At 43.1% G+C, this 14026-nt stretch overlaps 1 protein-coding gene across 1 annotated transcript; it reads right to left on the reverse strand.

Moving 5' to 3' along the window:
* Positions 1–1803: 1803 nt before the first annotated feature.
* On the reverse strand, positions 1804–9000 carry si:ch211-213d14.1 (POU class 2 homeobox associating-factor 2). Its single transcript, XM_063494033.1, has 4 exons — positions 8875–9000; positions 4366–4405; positions 3959–4266; positions 1804–2241 (listed from the first exon to the last, which is right to left on the reverse strand). Exons 1-4 carry the CDS (start codon positions 8998–9000, stop codon positions 1804–1806), a joined length of 912 nt encoding a protein of 303 aa, XP_063350103.1.
* Positions 9001–14026: the final 5026 nt, after the last annotated feature.

Consider the following 14026-nt stretch of genomic DNA (forward strand, 5'->3'; position numbering starts at 1 on the left):
ACTTTAAGACATAAAGTTCTACAGTTTCCTTGTGCTGTATCCAAAAAACAATGAGGTTATTTTATGTGGCCCTAAAGATCTTAGAACTAGACTCTGGATGGCATTACCTTGATGTCCAGCAACACTGTGAGGAACTTTCTGATCAGGATATGTCCTTCGACGGGCATTAAACAAATACGCAGGATTGCTATTATCTGTAAAAAGAGTGATGCTAAAACACTAGTTCATGTATGCATTATTTCTAGGCTGGACTACTCTAATTCATTAACATCAGGTTGTTCTGAAAGTTGCCTTCAGTTGGTTCAGGTGCTGCAGTGAGAGTACTGGGAATTTAAAAATCCTTCTTAAAATCCTGCAAAGTCTTGAATAATGAGGCCCGATCACATCCGAAAGACTTCATAGTCCTATATTTTCATAGTGCCTTCAGACTGAGAGCTCCTCACTCAGAATGGGGGGCAGAGCTTTCCTCTATCAGACGCCTTTCCTGTTGGTGTGCTGCAGACTGACATGTTCTCTACTTTTAGGATTTTAGGATCAAAACTCTCCATTTTGATAAAGGTATCAGGTGACCCTGAAACATTGCTTAATTATGTTGCTATAGGCTCAGACTGCCGAAGGACTTCATGTGATACACCGTGATGACGCCACTCTCTCCCTGTTTATATCCCACATTTCAGTCTTCTATGTCCATAAGCTTTGGCCCTGTCTGCCTATGCTCTCGTTCTTCTTTGCCCTCACGCCCACCTGGTCACATCAGCCTTTCTTCCTGTTAAAAGGCTGTTTATCCTTCCCTCATACCCTTCCTCCCCAAAGTGCTCACGGGGGACGTTTGGGCTTTCTCCAGAGTACTGTAGGGTATTTACCTTACAGCATAAAGAGTCTTAAGGTGACTGTCGGTGTGTTTTGAAGCTATATGAATAAACCTGAACAGAAGGGAAGCATCACAATTGCTTCATTCCTGTTAGTCCCAGTAAATCCAGACAACCTCTCCATTCAAGCACCACACTTAGCCGGGTCTTAAAAATGGCAGTAGACTGCAGTTTAATAACAGTTACAGCCTGAAGTTACAGGAACCTTCAGGGTACAATGATTAAGATGCAGCATGTTCAAACATTATGAAAAAACAAAAGCCTCAGAATATACGCCATCAAAGCCATTATCCTTGCTTTGGTATACGCTCTTTAACTCCAGCCTTATAAGTTAAGTTATGCTTTGTGATCACGTCCACATCGTACGGGAAATTGTGGTAAAAAAAAAAGAAATCGTGCTATTCTACAGTCAGACTGGACCTTTGGCAGAATGAGGCCACCAACATGTTAAAGTGCCCCTGTGTGCCCCCTGTCTGGCTTTTCTGCTCATGTGGTTTTCAAAATGAACCTCATCACTCTTTTTTTCTGTGGCTCATCTATGTCACAGATGCTTTAGCCAGCTGTGAAAAAGATGCTGGGAGTAATTAAGAAATGATTTTACCACATTGTTCATCGAGCAGCTCCGACTCCGCAGTTTAGAGCATTTCAGCACTGTCTTGCTTTCATCACACCCAGATGCTTTTGAAGGGTCTCACAGAGACAGCAGCTAACACAGCGTGTTTCCAACTGAGGGTGAAATGAAGAGCTGCAGCACAAAGTGCAAGAGTACAGTGTGCAATGCGTACAGTGAATGAGCACAACAGGGACACTTTAAAATTTGAATATTTTTAGCAAATTGACATTGAAATTTTCTTGGAAAAACCTCCCCAAGAATTTACAGCAGAGTGTTGAGTTCATCAGTGTCTGTAAAATCGTCTGAATCTTCTGAATTCAGTCAGTAGGCCCTCCGAATCTCATAGGGCGACCAGGCGCTCACCCCCTCTTCCTTAGCCCAGGAGGAATGAGCTTCGGCGCCGGGGGTTAGGCTGCCGTGGCCGTCGGCCGCCTCCTCCGTCACCATCTTGGTCACCAGATCTGTGACGGGGCTGCTCATGTAGGGAGGGCAGGGGAAGGAGGAGGAGGAGGGTGTGGTGGGGTAAGTGCTGGTGGAGGTTAAAGGGTGATAGTGGACATCCTCCAGAGAGTGCAGAGTGTAGGGCTGGCTGCTGGAGACGGGGCCCAGGGAGGAGCTTCGGCTCGGAGAGCGGTACTGGGAGGGGCTCCCTGGAGGTTCGGGGCTGGGCATGGAGGGTGGGACGCTGACGGAGGCCAGGTTGTCCTGACACAGAGCCTCCACCTGAGATACTGGCTCAGACTGCTCCCACGAGTCTCTCTGGAGCAGGAAGACAGCAGAGGACAGGATGAATCAGTCATTTATTTCCTCATCAGATAGTGCAAAGTCCCCAACATCACAGCAGACCTTTTGTAATGAGAGCGTTTCCTGTAGTGTCGCATTATTTCCTTCACTACGTTTGTTTCACTTTCCTGGCCTGCCAGCACATCTGAAAGCCTCTGCGGACATGCAAACTCAATCATTCTAGAACTCGGACTTTAAATGGATCTCAGTGACTAAAGCGTATTTGTGATCTATCCATGAATACAGTTTTGGTTTTGGGTTTTCTAGAATGTCTTCCTCTGTGCAAACAGCCCACCCTGTCCAATGGTGTATAAAAATGTAACATCAGAGCACAAACTGCAAATGTGGCTGAACAAGGAGCATGTCTGTTTTTCACTCTAAAAACTTCCATACACGCCATCAGGAGTGCAGTTAGGATGACGACCAGGCAGGTGTACTATGAAGGTCATCGGTGCCACGCCGCCTCTGTGACAGCTGCTAAAAGTTTGACTTTAGGGTCCAAATAGCTCCGCAACATAAGATTATCAATAATTCCACTTATTAAATGTTCTTGTTAGTCTTGTTGTATTTTAAAAATTTTCTTTAAACAGCAGCGCAGAGTTAGCATAGCTGTCCTGTACTGAACGCTCACGGCTCTGGCTGTGCAGTCAGTGACCAGTCAAACAAAAACTTCACATAAAAAATGAACTTTTTTCATCTCGAACTGCGGTGGAAAGAGTGACAATTTAAAAATGCTCCTCTACGAGAAGAACGTCCTTCACTGTAATCGAGTACTATCAGCTGAAGTGTCAAAGCAAACTGGCCCTGTAGAGCAGCAGTTGCTAACCCCTGACCCCCGGTGAACACATAAATCTCAGGGGGTCGACACAAACAATGATAAAAGGAAAAAAAATTTGCATATGGAGAATTAGACAGTGTTACGTCGGCCAACAGTTATTTAAAGTGAAAGCATGAAGTGACTCACAGCTCAGACACTAACAGAGCCTGATGTTATTGATCACAAAGCGTTAGTGTTCTCTTTAACAACGTCGCACCTGTTGTGTAGACTGGATTTACAAAATGTAATCTCACTAGTAACTAAAGTAACTAAATTAAATGTAGTAGTAGCAAGTCCAAATACAAATGCATGAAATAACAAATAGAACTTGATTCTTTCGGTTCTCCTTGTCTCAGTGTGTTCCTGCTCTTCACTGAAGCTTGGTATCGTTGAGTTTTCTTACACTCAGCAGCATCGTGTCCCTTGCCATGTTAACAGATTAGCTTGTCAGAACAAAGTTACTGATTTTTCTTCAAAACAGAGAAATGTTTTTCACACTGAACATAAGTGCAGCTGATGGGAAATCAGTCTGCACTGGCAAAGTTGATCTGAAGCTAATATGAGACTACGGAGGTCTCAGTTTGGCAAATAAAGCAGACAGCTTCTAAACTTTCCTTTTTCAGCTGTGAAGGAAGAACAGTACTTTGTACTGAAAATACCAGGCATGCAGAGATTACGATCAGTGCTGCATACACACAGAACCCTGCAGGAAGATTTGTAGCTGTCGGTCAGCTTGAAAAATGTGAACATCACGCAGAGTATATGTTTATGTTTTACAGTAACTAAAAAGGTACACTGAACTTATTGTTTTTAAATCCATGATGGTGATTCTGAACATGCGCTTTGTTTTGTCAGCGTGTCACTGTCACTCCATACCAGAAATAAATGCGAGGACTCTCCTCCGAAGGGCGGCAGCAGGGAGGACAGTGCTGACGAGGGCAGGAAGGACCCGCCAGAGCTGGAGAAGGTGGCGGCGCTGCGGTAGTCACCAAAGGTTTCTGGGTAGTAGCTGTCTATGAGCGAGGAGTAGCTGCTCATGGTGGAGGGCTCACAGCCAAGAGGCTTACCCCCAAGGGTGGAGGAATAGACATCAGGGGAGAACTGCTTGGTGGATGGGCAGAAATCTGAGTCAGAGATGAAGGAACGTCCTCTTATGCCATAGTAGCTGGGCAGCATGTGGGCACCTGAAGTGGAGAAGCAGAAATCCCTTTATCATTATTACTCAATGATTCTAGACACCCTGCTCCGTCTCAGTGGGCAGACTCAGTCAGAGGACGGCTCACCTGGCATCTGGACGAATGATGGCGGAGTGGTTGATCCTCCCTGCGGAAACAGAGATTCCAGGTTTTACTTATATATGAATTATGGAGTTCCACCGATACTTGTCTTCTTTGTTGAAAACGATTCCTGTTGTCTAACAGTTAACACTGTTACAGTAACACTTTTATCTTAGAAGCAAATGTTGTTGTTTATAAACAGATGTTTGTTGGCCCTGAAACATATCAGCTGACAAAAACAAACAAAAAAAAACCAGACATGTCACGGGATAATGAATGAAGAAAGAAGGACGAAACATCATCCTACAACACAAATGTGTATGTGGTCTTGATTTTCTCTGGTGCGATTGCTCAGATCAGCCTTGTATGAATTTGCACATAAATGCTTCTATTTATAACCCGTCTCCACGTGATATCTAAGATGCAGCAAGGAGCCTGAGATAGACGCTGGACATCATGTTTGCAGGGATCAGTCACTGGCTTAATGTTTAAGCCCTTACTGTAAGCCTGAGTCAATAACTGCTCTTCAACAGGGAAACGGCCTCTTGTGTTCGTACGGATACAAATAACACAGAAAGCGTCAGCAGCAGAGCACAGTGAGGCAGAAAGACACACCAGCAAACCTCAAATAATGGATGACAACTTATGAAAATAAGTCAGTGACACCAATATTACAGAGCACTTTCTAAAGGTCCTCAAATTTAAACTCCAAACAAATTTCACACTCATTATTACGACAGACAGACCTTTACTTTTAGTTTCGACCTAACTGTGGTATTACCAGCATGAAACATGTTAACAGCCCCTTTAATTCCACACTTGTGACAACCCCAATCGTAAGCCTAACACAGAGTGTGTAGTTTGTGTTCCCGCTGAACCCCGCCTTTGTCCAAAACACAGAGTTAGGGTCAGAAAGTAGTTTTTATTATAGACGAAACCTTTGAGGGAGTAAACAACAAAGCTGCAAATACAGTAAGATCTCTTACTTTCTGTGTAGCATTAAAGGACTCACATACTGTCGGTCATTCACCACAGTTAGAGCACTAATGTGAAATATTACATAAGTGTTTATCTGACAGGATTTTAAAGTCTGGAGTCACGCTGCTGATGGAACTGCATCACTGGTATCCAGTGTTCACCATTTATGATGCGGCACTGTTTGCTGTGTCATCTTTGGTACGCTTGTCACTGGAGGCTCAGAAGAACCCGGTTGCCTTTGGATGTTGTTGACCACACAGCACTGCAGTTTGTTTCAGCTCTAAAAGCAGACACAGATTCGTGTCAGAGAGTTGCAGTGCATGGACACAGAGGACAAGGTTTGACAGGATCTCTGGTTTGCATATTGCTAACATGAAAGAGTTGATATTAAGCCCATGTCGGCTGGGACGCACGCAAATTTTGAGGGTTAAATTTGAATGTGATTTGCCAGTGCCAAGACTTCCTCATGTGGCCCAGGTATGGCTCAGTGCATCTCTGAAGGCTGCCTATGGAAATCAGCTCGCTCAAGCTCAGACAGTCAGGTAGTGTGCGTATTTGTGCCATGGCGTTGACTAATGATAGATTTATTTAGCTTTGTTTCACAGAAAAGCTCTTCCTTCCTATGCAAAATATGTTACACAATGATATTTTTAAAACAGCCCATTTCATATTTTTAAAATTGAACACGCACAACTGTTTTGTGTAAATTTTCCTACTTTAAACAGAAACTTGATCCATATTTCTTCCTGGCTCGTTCGCTCGACTGCTGTTCCCTTGTTTGCTTTTATCCAGCATGTTGCGCTGTGTTGTAGGATCTCCTGCATGTTGTTCGTGCAACACACACACACAAAGAGTGAGTTTGTGTTGTTTGTTAGCATTAGCGCTTTTACCCCGGCACACATCGCGATGTCTCTTCAGCATCATGTCACACTTTGATTTGTCTGTTCCCAGGCTCATTTATGTAATAGCAACATGTCTGGACACGCTAGCTCGACAGAAAAGAGAAGCTGCTGATGTGAAATGATGTAAGATCTTTATAGTTTCTGTCTGGCTGTCCCAACATGAGGAGACTGTGGTCAGAGTTTGCTCTTATCTTTAAATGGCCTTTTATTCCCAGATAAAAGGCAGCACAAGCCAACGCAAGGACGGGAATGGCTTTAGTTACTGTGTGCCTCTGTGCATTATTAGCTCTACAACCATCATTTATAAACACACAGTAAAGCCCACACTGAAAGCAGACTGTAGACCTGCAGACAATGGCCTGTCATACTGCCTCCATGCTGTATTCTTTTGGCCCAATGATTGCATAATACCACATTTGACCATGAAAACAGAACGCCAAGGTAGCAACTAAGATTCTTTTACACGCCTCGTTGTCTCCAAAGGAGACTATTGTTTGACATGCTGTGGTATATTGTACATGCTAACATAACATGTAACAATAAGCTATAGAGTCCACAGTTAAATAAAGTTTGTGGGATTAAAGACCAACTGTTTCTCAGGGACTACACACTGAGCTGGCAGTTAGCCAAAGGTAATGGACAACTATTGAAATAAATAGTTAACCAAGAGTGATGGATTAAAATTCATAAATGAATGAGTCAGGTTCAAGAAAAATGCTTAAATCGAACATGGACAGGCGATTTGGTGAGCTAAGGCTAACAGATAAATATTGTAACAAAAAGTAGCCAAACGTTAGTTTAAAGAGATGATAGTGCGTATGGAGATTTGGTGGATTATTGGTGGCGGTGGTTATCTAAAGAACGGTTGCTCAGCTGTATTAAATGAAACAAAGGTGTGTTGAACTTTTTCCCATCAGACAACTTATGTTTGAAATGATTTATTACCATCATCATCAGAGTCTGGGATTTTCAAGGAAGTCATAAAACTCATCACTCTCCACAAGTATGCTAATGTGCATATAAGTGATGAGTAAATGTGGCCTACGGGTGGATGCTGGAGTGGCTGTGAGAGTGGTGGAGCTTAAAGACGAGGCCAGAACGAAGAGGGTTTGGTAGACGTGAGCAGAGTGAGCCATGTTACACGTGTGTGACGTGCACAGCTCACGTCGCCTGCAGGCTTTGCTTGATTCAATTTGCAATATCAAAAAAGTGGCGCTACAATCATGTGAAAATGCTGACGGACTGAAAAAACAACTGGAATGATGCCACAGGTGTTAGCTTGTTATTCAAATTTAAGGGAAGTAATAAAAGCAAGAAGATAGCTTCTGGAGCTCCTGTCGACTCACCGAGCCCTGACAAAAGCATACAGTCTGTCAGAAACCCATTTGCGCCTGTGTGTGCTGTAGTCACACAGCTTGGATGTGGAGCTCGTTAAATTAAGGTCGTCTGTTTCTGAGACGATGCCCAATGTCGCAGAGCTGCTCTTCACCACTTTTTAATAACAGCTTTGATTTGTTTTGATTACTTTGTTACCATTTTCAGTTTTGATTGAAAATTTGTTGACGTTAAATAAAATCCAGACTATTCCTCGCCTTCTTCTGCTGTCACAGGACGTCTGCAACACAATCTAAACAGCATCTCGGCTCTGATTACGACTAAGTAGTTCTGTTAGTTTCTTGTTGTTGTTAACGACCTGTCCTTTAGCATCAAATGAAGCTAAACTTTTAATCTTTTATGGCAGCTCTGCCTCCACACAAAGAGTTTAAGAACCAGCGACAGAGTCAATTTCTGTCTGTGATAATGTCAGCCTACGTGCTAGGAATTTACCCCCACCCCCACCCCACACACAAAAGTACACCTGTGCCAAAAATGTTATAATGAGCACCGCACTGGAGGAGATAGAGGAAACGTCTGCTGGCATCTTCTAATGTTGTCTGACATAATTCCTCCATTGAGCCATCAGCGAGTGTATGGAGTGGACGTGCCAGCACAGAAAACAAACAGTGTCCTGTAAAAGCCTTTTGACAGGCGGTTTGTGGAAAATAAAAAGCCAGTCTTGCGTGTGCGAGCAGGCGTCTAAAGCACAGAAGCACAGCCTGATTTCTCTGTGTGCATGTGTGTGAGAAAGTGTGTGTCTGAGACAACAATAGGAGGTTTGTCTCTGGCCTGATCACGGTGCAGGACAATATCGGCTGGCAGGTGTGCACGGATCAAACTTTGCATAGGCAGTCTCCTGCACGGGCCCTTTCTTCTGTTTCTCTGTGCTACCTGTCCACCTCAAATCCCCCCACCCTGCCTCCACCTTTTTGTGGGCTTTTTTTTTGGGAGATCATGGCCTACAGCATTGCAGGCATTGTATTAGCGCTCCTTTGTGAGGTTAGGATGAGTTTTTGTGCTTCGTGTCTCTTTCTACACGCACAGTGCTCGGCTATTTACAGAATGGCTTTGCAAGCGAGGTACAGGTGGTCAAAGGATCCACCGTGGATCGTTAGCGCACAAAAACGAGCCTCAATGTAAACAAGAGGAGGAGTTTTTTTTTTTTTAGAAAACCTCCCAGTCGTGCCGCTAAGAGAACGTCAGCTGTGCCGTTTGGTTTGATAGAGGAAAATAAAGCAGGGAGAGACGTGGTGCTCACGCTGTATCTGGGTCCGTTTGTCTGCCGGGACCTCTTCTCTGCCAGCAGGTCTTTGACCGTGTGCTTCACTCGGACGCCCTGGTACACTCTCTTAGAATATTCTGCAGACAGACAGAGCACAGACATGAGTGATGCAGCTCAACTTGTAACACAACGTCATACAAATTTTCATCCATTCCCACAAATGTGTGGTCATTTGAATGCTTCACAGTTTTATGCATATAGGCGAATGACTCTTTGGGATTGGTGTGTAAATGTCATGGAAATTGCCTTTGGTTTGGTCAATGCAAATGGACTGCTAAAAAGAGGCAATTAACTACAAACTCTTGCCAAAACCTCACCATAAGCAAACACTCCAGAGGGCTTAGGTGGTACTGAGGAACGACTACACTGCAAAGAAACGCCACGACTGAATGGGCAGGCGATGCCAGTGAGCATCATGGCGGCACATCGTGTCATATATTAAATAGTCCTCTACAAATCTCACATGTGTGTTGGTGTGATTTGGTCACATTCCTGGGAAGCAGAGGTAGAAACTCAATGAAAATGCAAACTTTACTATGCAAACGGAAATTGCATGCAAAAATCTTTATGTAAAAGACCCCAGCTTTTTGAATGGATCCTTTAGATAAGGCCCAACTTCGCACAAACGTGAGATTCTTGAAAATATCAACTCTTCTTTGGAGGAGGTTGTTTTTTCCTTTTAGAAATGACCTTAAAACGTTCAGAAATGACCTCCTCGTGTCAACATCTGTAGAGTTTTCTTAAAACTAGACATTTAATCCTCATTGATACGTGTCACACACGAGCAGCTTCATCAATGTCAGCGCAGGAAACTTTTTGAAGAAACTTTTCCCACTACACTCAAATAAAAGCCTCCGTCACGATCTCACACAAAACCAGACAAACCCTTAAAAAACCCGACATACACTGTAAAAGTAAAACCAAACATTTTTCAATATTTCCATCATGTATAAAATAGCACAATAATAGCACACTTACCTGTGTCCATGATGCTGTTGATGCGCGCGCACACACAGAGGCCTTTCTGTTCTCCCACTGCTGTATTTGCCTGTAGTAGCTAGATCCAGGAGTGCAGCACCATACTGAGTGGCGTGCTGCAATAGGAGCTTTAATCAGGCTGTGAGGAGGGCAGGGACACATGGAACATGCCACCTCACACTGCAACCATGAGGAGGCAGCTTTTCAAAATGACCTTTATCTATTTGTTTAAATGCAAATGTTTGGTGGGGACGTTTTTTAGACTATTTGCATCTGCAGTCAAGATTAGGGGCAGGAAGCATCAGGAGCATGGGAGTGAGAGAGGCTGTAAAGCAGCTCAGTCGCTCCTCCCCTCAGCCATTTGTCATCAGCACAGTTCCAGAGGATACGTTGTTTCCATATTTTCTTTTTGCTGCTCTTCATTTCTAGCTGCAGGTGTGTGATGCAATCCTGCAATTTGAAGATTAACATGTCCACCTGCTGATAAATGGTTGGGGCTTCCTGAGACAAATAACTGAAAAATAATGACACCTTTTTTGTGTGAAGCCTTCACTGTGTTTGTATAAAACCCTGAGTGGTCTAGACCTGGTGTTTAAAAAGAGAAGGATACCTTCTCTGCTCTGGTAAACTTTTTGTGTCTGGCATATGATTGGGACGCTGGCAGTTCATTAATTGTCATTGAAAATTTGCCCATACTGTGTGATGTTTACAGGATAAACCTGGTTACATTTGATGTGCATGACTTCATAATCACACAGACAGCAGTCATATAAACTAGCTAAACATTAAAGTGGCTCAACTTCTGCCGGCTTGGATTTGCATGCAGTCCTCAGGTGGACACTCAGAGACACCAGCGCTGCGTCTGAATGTTCACTGCGATCCCTGCAACGTTTAATATCTGACACAGTAAATGTTTATGGATGCACAGGTCCTACACACAGTGTGACTTTATGTGGTGACAGCAGCTGTACTTGGTGCCACAGTGCTGGGCTGCCCTTAAAGCTCCAGTATTATCCAACACAAACTATGATGCTGCTTTAGCCTGTTCTGTGGTAGAGCCGGCCTCTGTTCACAGGTAAAGAACACCTGACCACAGCGTTATAATAAAGCCAGCTTATACAAGTACACCCCCCCCCCCAGGTGTAAGAAAAATGTGAAGTAGGACTTGTAGACTTGTGACAAGCCTGCTAACTGGTGTGGTCCTGCAGTACTTAGATGGAGAAAATGAAGATTTGTTATGTGGGCTGCAGCTGAGTGTTCTGATAAATAACCACGTGACTGGAACCACATTCTGCACACAATAATACCAACGTTAGCCACACTAAGCAAACGCACACTGTCCACTGTTCTGCACAGCACAAAGTGCCCGACATTAAAGCAACATTTCAAATATGTAAAGCTTTTCTTATTGCCTGAGGATTTCAAATTTGCATTTGTACTGACAGTGTTTTAGTTTTCCATTAGATTCGGCTCAGTTTTGACTGATACTTTCAACTTGTTACTTTTACAACTTTTCCACCTGTTTTATTAAAAGACAATTGGAGACCTTGATGCAGCCTCGCTCTCCCTCTGCAGGCTTACTTGTTGTTCCTAGAGTATTTAAAAGTAGAATGGGAGGCAGAGCCTTCAGTTTTCAGGCCCCTCTTCTGTGGAACCAGCTTCCAGTTTGGATTCAGGAGACAGACACTATCTCTACTTTTAAGATTAGGCTTCAAACTTTCCTTTTTGCTAAAGCATATAGTTAGGGCTGGACCAGGTGACCCTGAATCCTCCCTTAGTTATGCTGCAATTGAAAGACAACTACTCTTTCAAGGATTTTTTCAAGGATTTTTGATATGAAAGGAAGGTCACTGCTTTAGTTATTAGCTGAACCCATCTGTGTCCTGTTGAAAAGTATGTATGGTTACAACAGTCTATTAGTAAAAACAGTAGGAGGATTTAAATTGTTTTTGTAGGACTGTCAATGCTTAAAGGAGTAAACACTGCTCACCAGTGCTAAAAGCCAGGTAAATCATAGTTTGAAATAGTTTGAATAGCAGATGGGTGGGGCTTTCACAGCAACCATTGTACAGTACATAATGACAAAACAAGAACAACAATAATTCCCTTTAAAGCAGAAAACCCCCCAAAATTTAAAAAGTTTGGTTTCATCTCATCATTGTGAGACATAAATAATTCAAGTTCATGTCTTTCTTCTTTTCTACATTTTATATATTAAACCAGTGGTGTTCTGTCAGGGCAAGCAAGGAAAGCAGTGCTTGCTTAGCAAAATCTTAAAAAACTCACTTGCTATCTCATTCTGTGGTAAAGTTTCTCTCATTACCTGCTTGCAAACAACCTTTAAATTACTACATCTTGTCACTGCAGCTGATCAGCGTCTGTGGAAGCAGGCTCTGCTTGCCTCTGACTGCACTGAAAGCTGTACCGGGCTAGCATCCCAACTGTGCCGTCAGCAATTACTTGATGTTCTCAAGCTGAGAGGTTAGCACCTTTTTGCATTGTGGGCACATGTCTGGTGTTTGATAGGAACATGACGGAAGACTAGCATGCTACATAAACTGCCACTGGCTCTGCTTTCACTGCTCTGACATCACTGCACATTTGTGGAAACAGAGATAGCATTAGCAAGTAAATGTGATTGATCACCCTAACAGGTACATTTTGTCTTACTTACCATCTTGACCAATATGTGTGATGTGGAGTGTAGTATGAAGACACATGTAAGAACTCCTTTAAGACAAGAAAAGAAAGCCAGGTCTGGTTTCATAAAACATCCAAGTGTGGTGCAGGTGCAGGCTCCATACATGATGTATGAAGCACAACCATTTCAAAAATAAAAACTCAAGATCTAGGTCTGTGTCCTGGGCAGACCTCGATCTTGAGGTCTGCCCATCTCTGAAACATTGAAGCGATGTTTCAGAGATGCAGTGTTTTCAATCTCTAAACTCTTACTTTTAATTACAAAATGATACATTTTAGTCCCAGCTATAAATATCTGTAAAGTAACAAATAACAACTTATTAACAATTAGCTGCAGCAGTAAAAATGTGGAAGCACACGTGAACAGCCACACGGCCCCAGTACTGACGCATGAAAGGCGTCTCTGACATGTTGCGGGATCATTTTGCATCTCTTTCTGCAGCAGCTTGCGGGTTTGCTGTAACTGCCAAGTACTGCTGTTGACTGAAAACTGCACCTATTATTTTGCCTCCACGAGAGACAGCCTACTATTGATATAACAGGAAAACTTAGCCGCAGGTTACGTAGCCTGAACGAACTACATGTACTTGTTTCTGTAAAAAGTAGAATTGTTTTACCAATGACTCACTCTGCACAGGTACCCTGCATGCAGGTGTGTGATGTAAGCATTTCCACGAAACCTAAACCATTTAGATGATAAATTTAAATTTCAAAGTAGCTGATCAGGCACACTGATCACTGCAAACAACATTTAAGCACGACATCCAATATACTGTACATATTGTATATCGTGTGAAATGGTTTTCACTGGAACAAGCAAGAGGAGAGGAGAGTCAACACTTTCCATATTAACACAGTGGCTTTGAATCGGCCCGGCACTTACAGAGAATTTTGAGAGCAGACTTCCTCGTCAATAGGAGCATTGTAGTTGCCTGTGTTTTTGTGGCACAGCAATGTTATGTGCACTCACTGCTACATGGAGTTTTTATCAGTTAATGACTCAGAGATAAGAGCGATGTAAAGCTCTCCTCTGCAACGGACATCTGGGGCTGAAGAGGAAGGAAAACATCCAACTGCACTGTGCCTGCAGCTTCAGTCTTCCTGTTCAAATGTGTCTTTATTTCGAAATATTCTCTTCGTGCAGTCAATCAAACACAGCAATCCGACTAATCTGGCTTTTGCATTTGATATTATAAACAAGATCCAGTTTCTCTGTGAGCTCTTTTCCTAGGAAAACACTAACACTAATCGATTTATCTCCAGTAAACTATCTGTCTGCACACAGACACAATAACTGACAACTACATAGGAAATATGGTTGAAACTCTAAGAAGGGAAACAAACACCAAAGCGTACCTTGTAACAGCTCTGAGGCAGTCTGGGTATGTGGGCAAGTTTGCAGCAAAAGCAAATGTTTTCAAGCTAACCCAAACTGCAGAGTGGAGTGAGC

The sequence above is a fragment of the Pelmatolapia mariae genome, linkage group LG14 (genome assembly GCF_036321145.2).
Source record: "Pelmatolapia mariae isolate MD_Pm_ZW linkage group LG14, Pm_UMD_F_2, whole genome shotgun sequence".
NCBI classification, from domain to species: Eukaryota; Metazoa; Chordata; class Actinopteri; order Cichliformes; family Cichlidae; genus Pelmatolapia; species Pelmatolapia mariae.

Bases quoted from the DNA above. Each gene is read 5' to 3' on its own strand.
- si:ch211-213d14.1 (XM_063494033.1), bottom strand. From the start codon at position 9,000: ATGTCTGTGCTCTGTCTGTCTGCAGAATATTCTAAGAGAGTGTACCAG. The intron at 4,406-8,874 runs GTGAGCACCACG...CTGTTTCCGCAG, and splicing joins CAAACGGACCCAGATACAGC to GGAGGATCAACCACTCCGCC. The intron at 4,267-4,365 runs GTGAGCCGTCCT...TCTCCACTTCAG, and splicing joins ATCATTCGTCCAGATGCCAG to GTGCCCACATGCTGCCCAGC.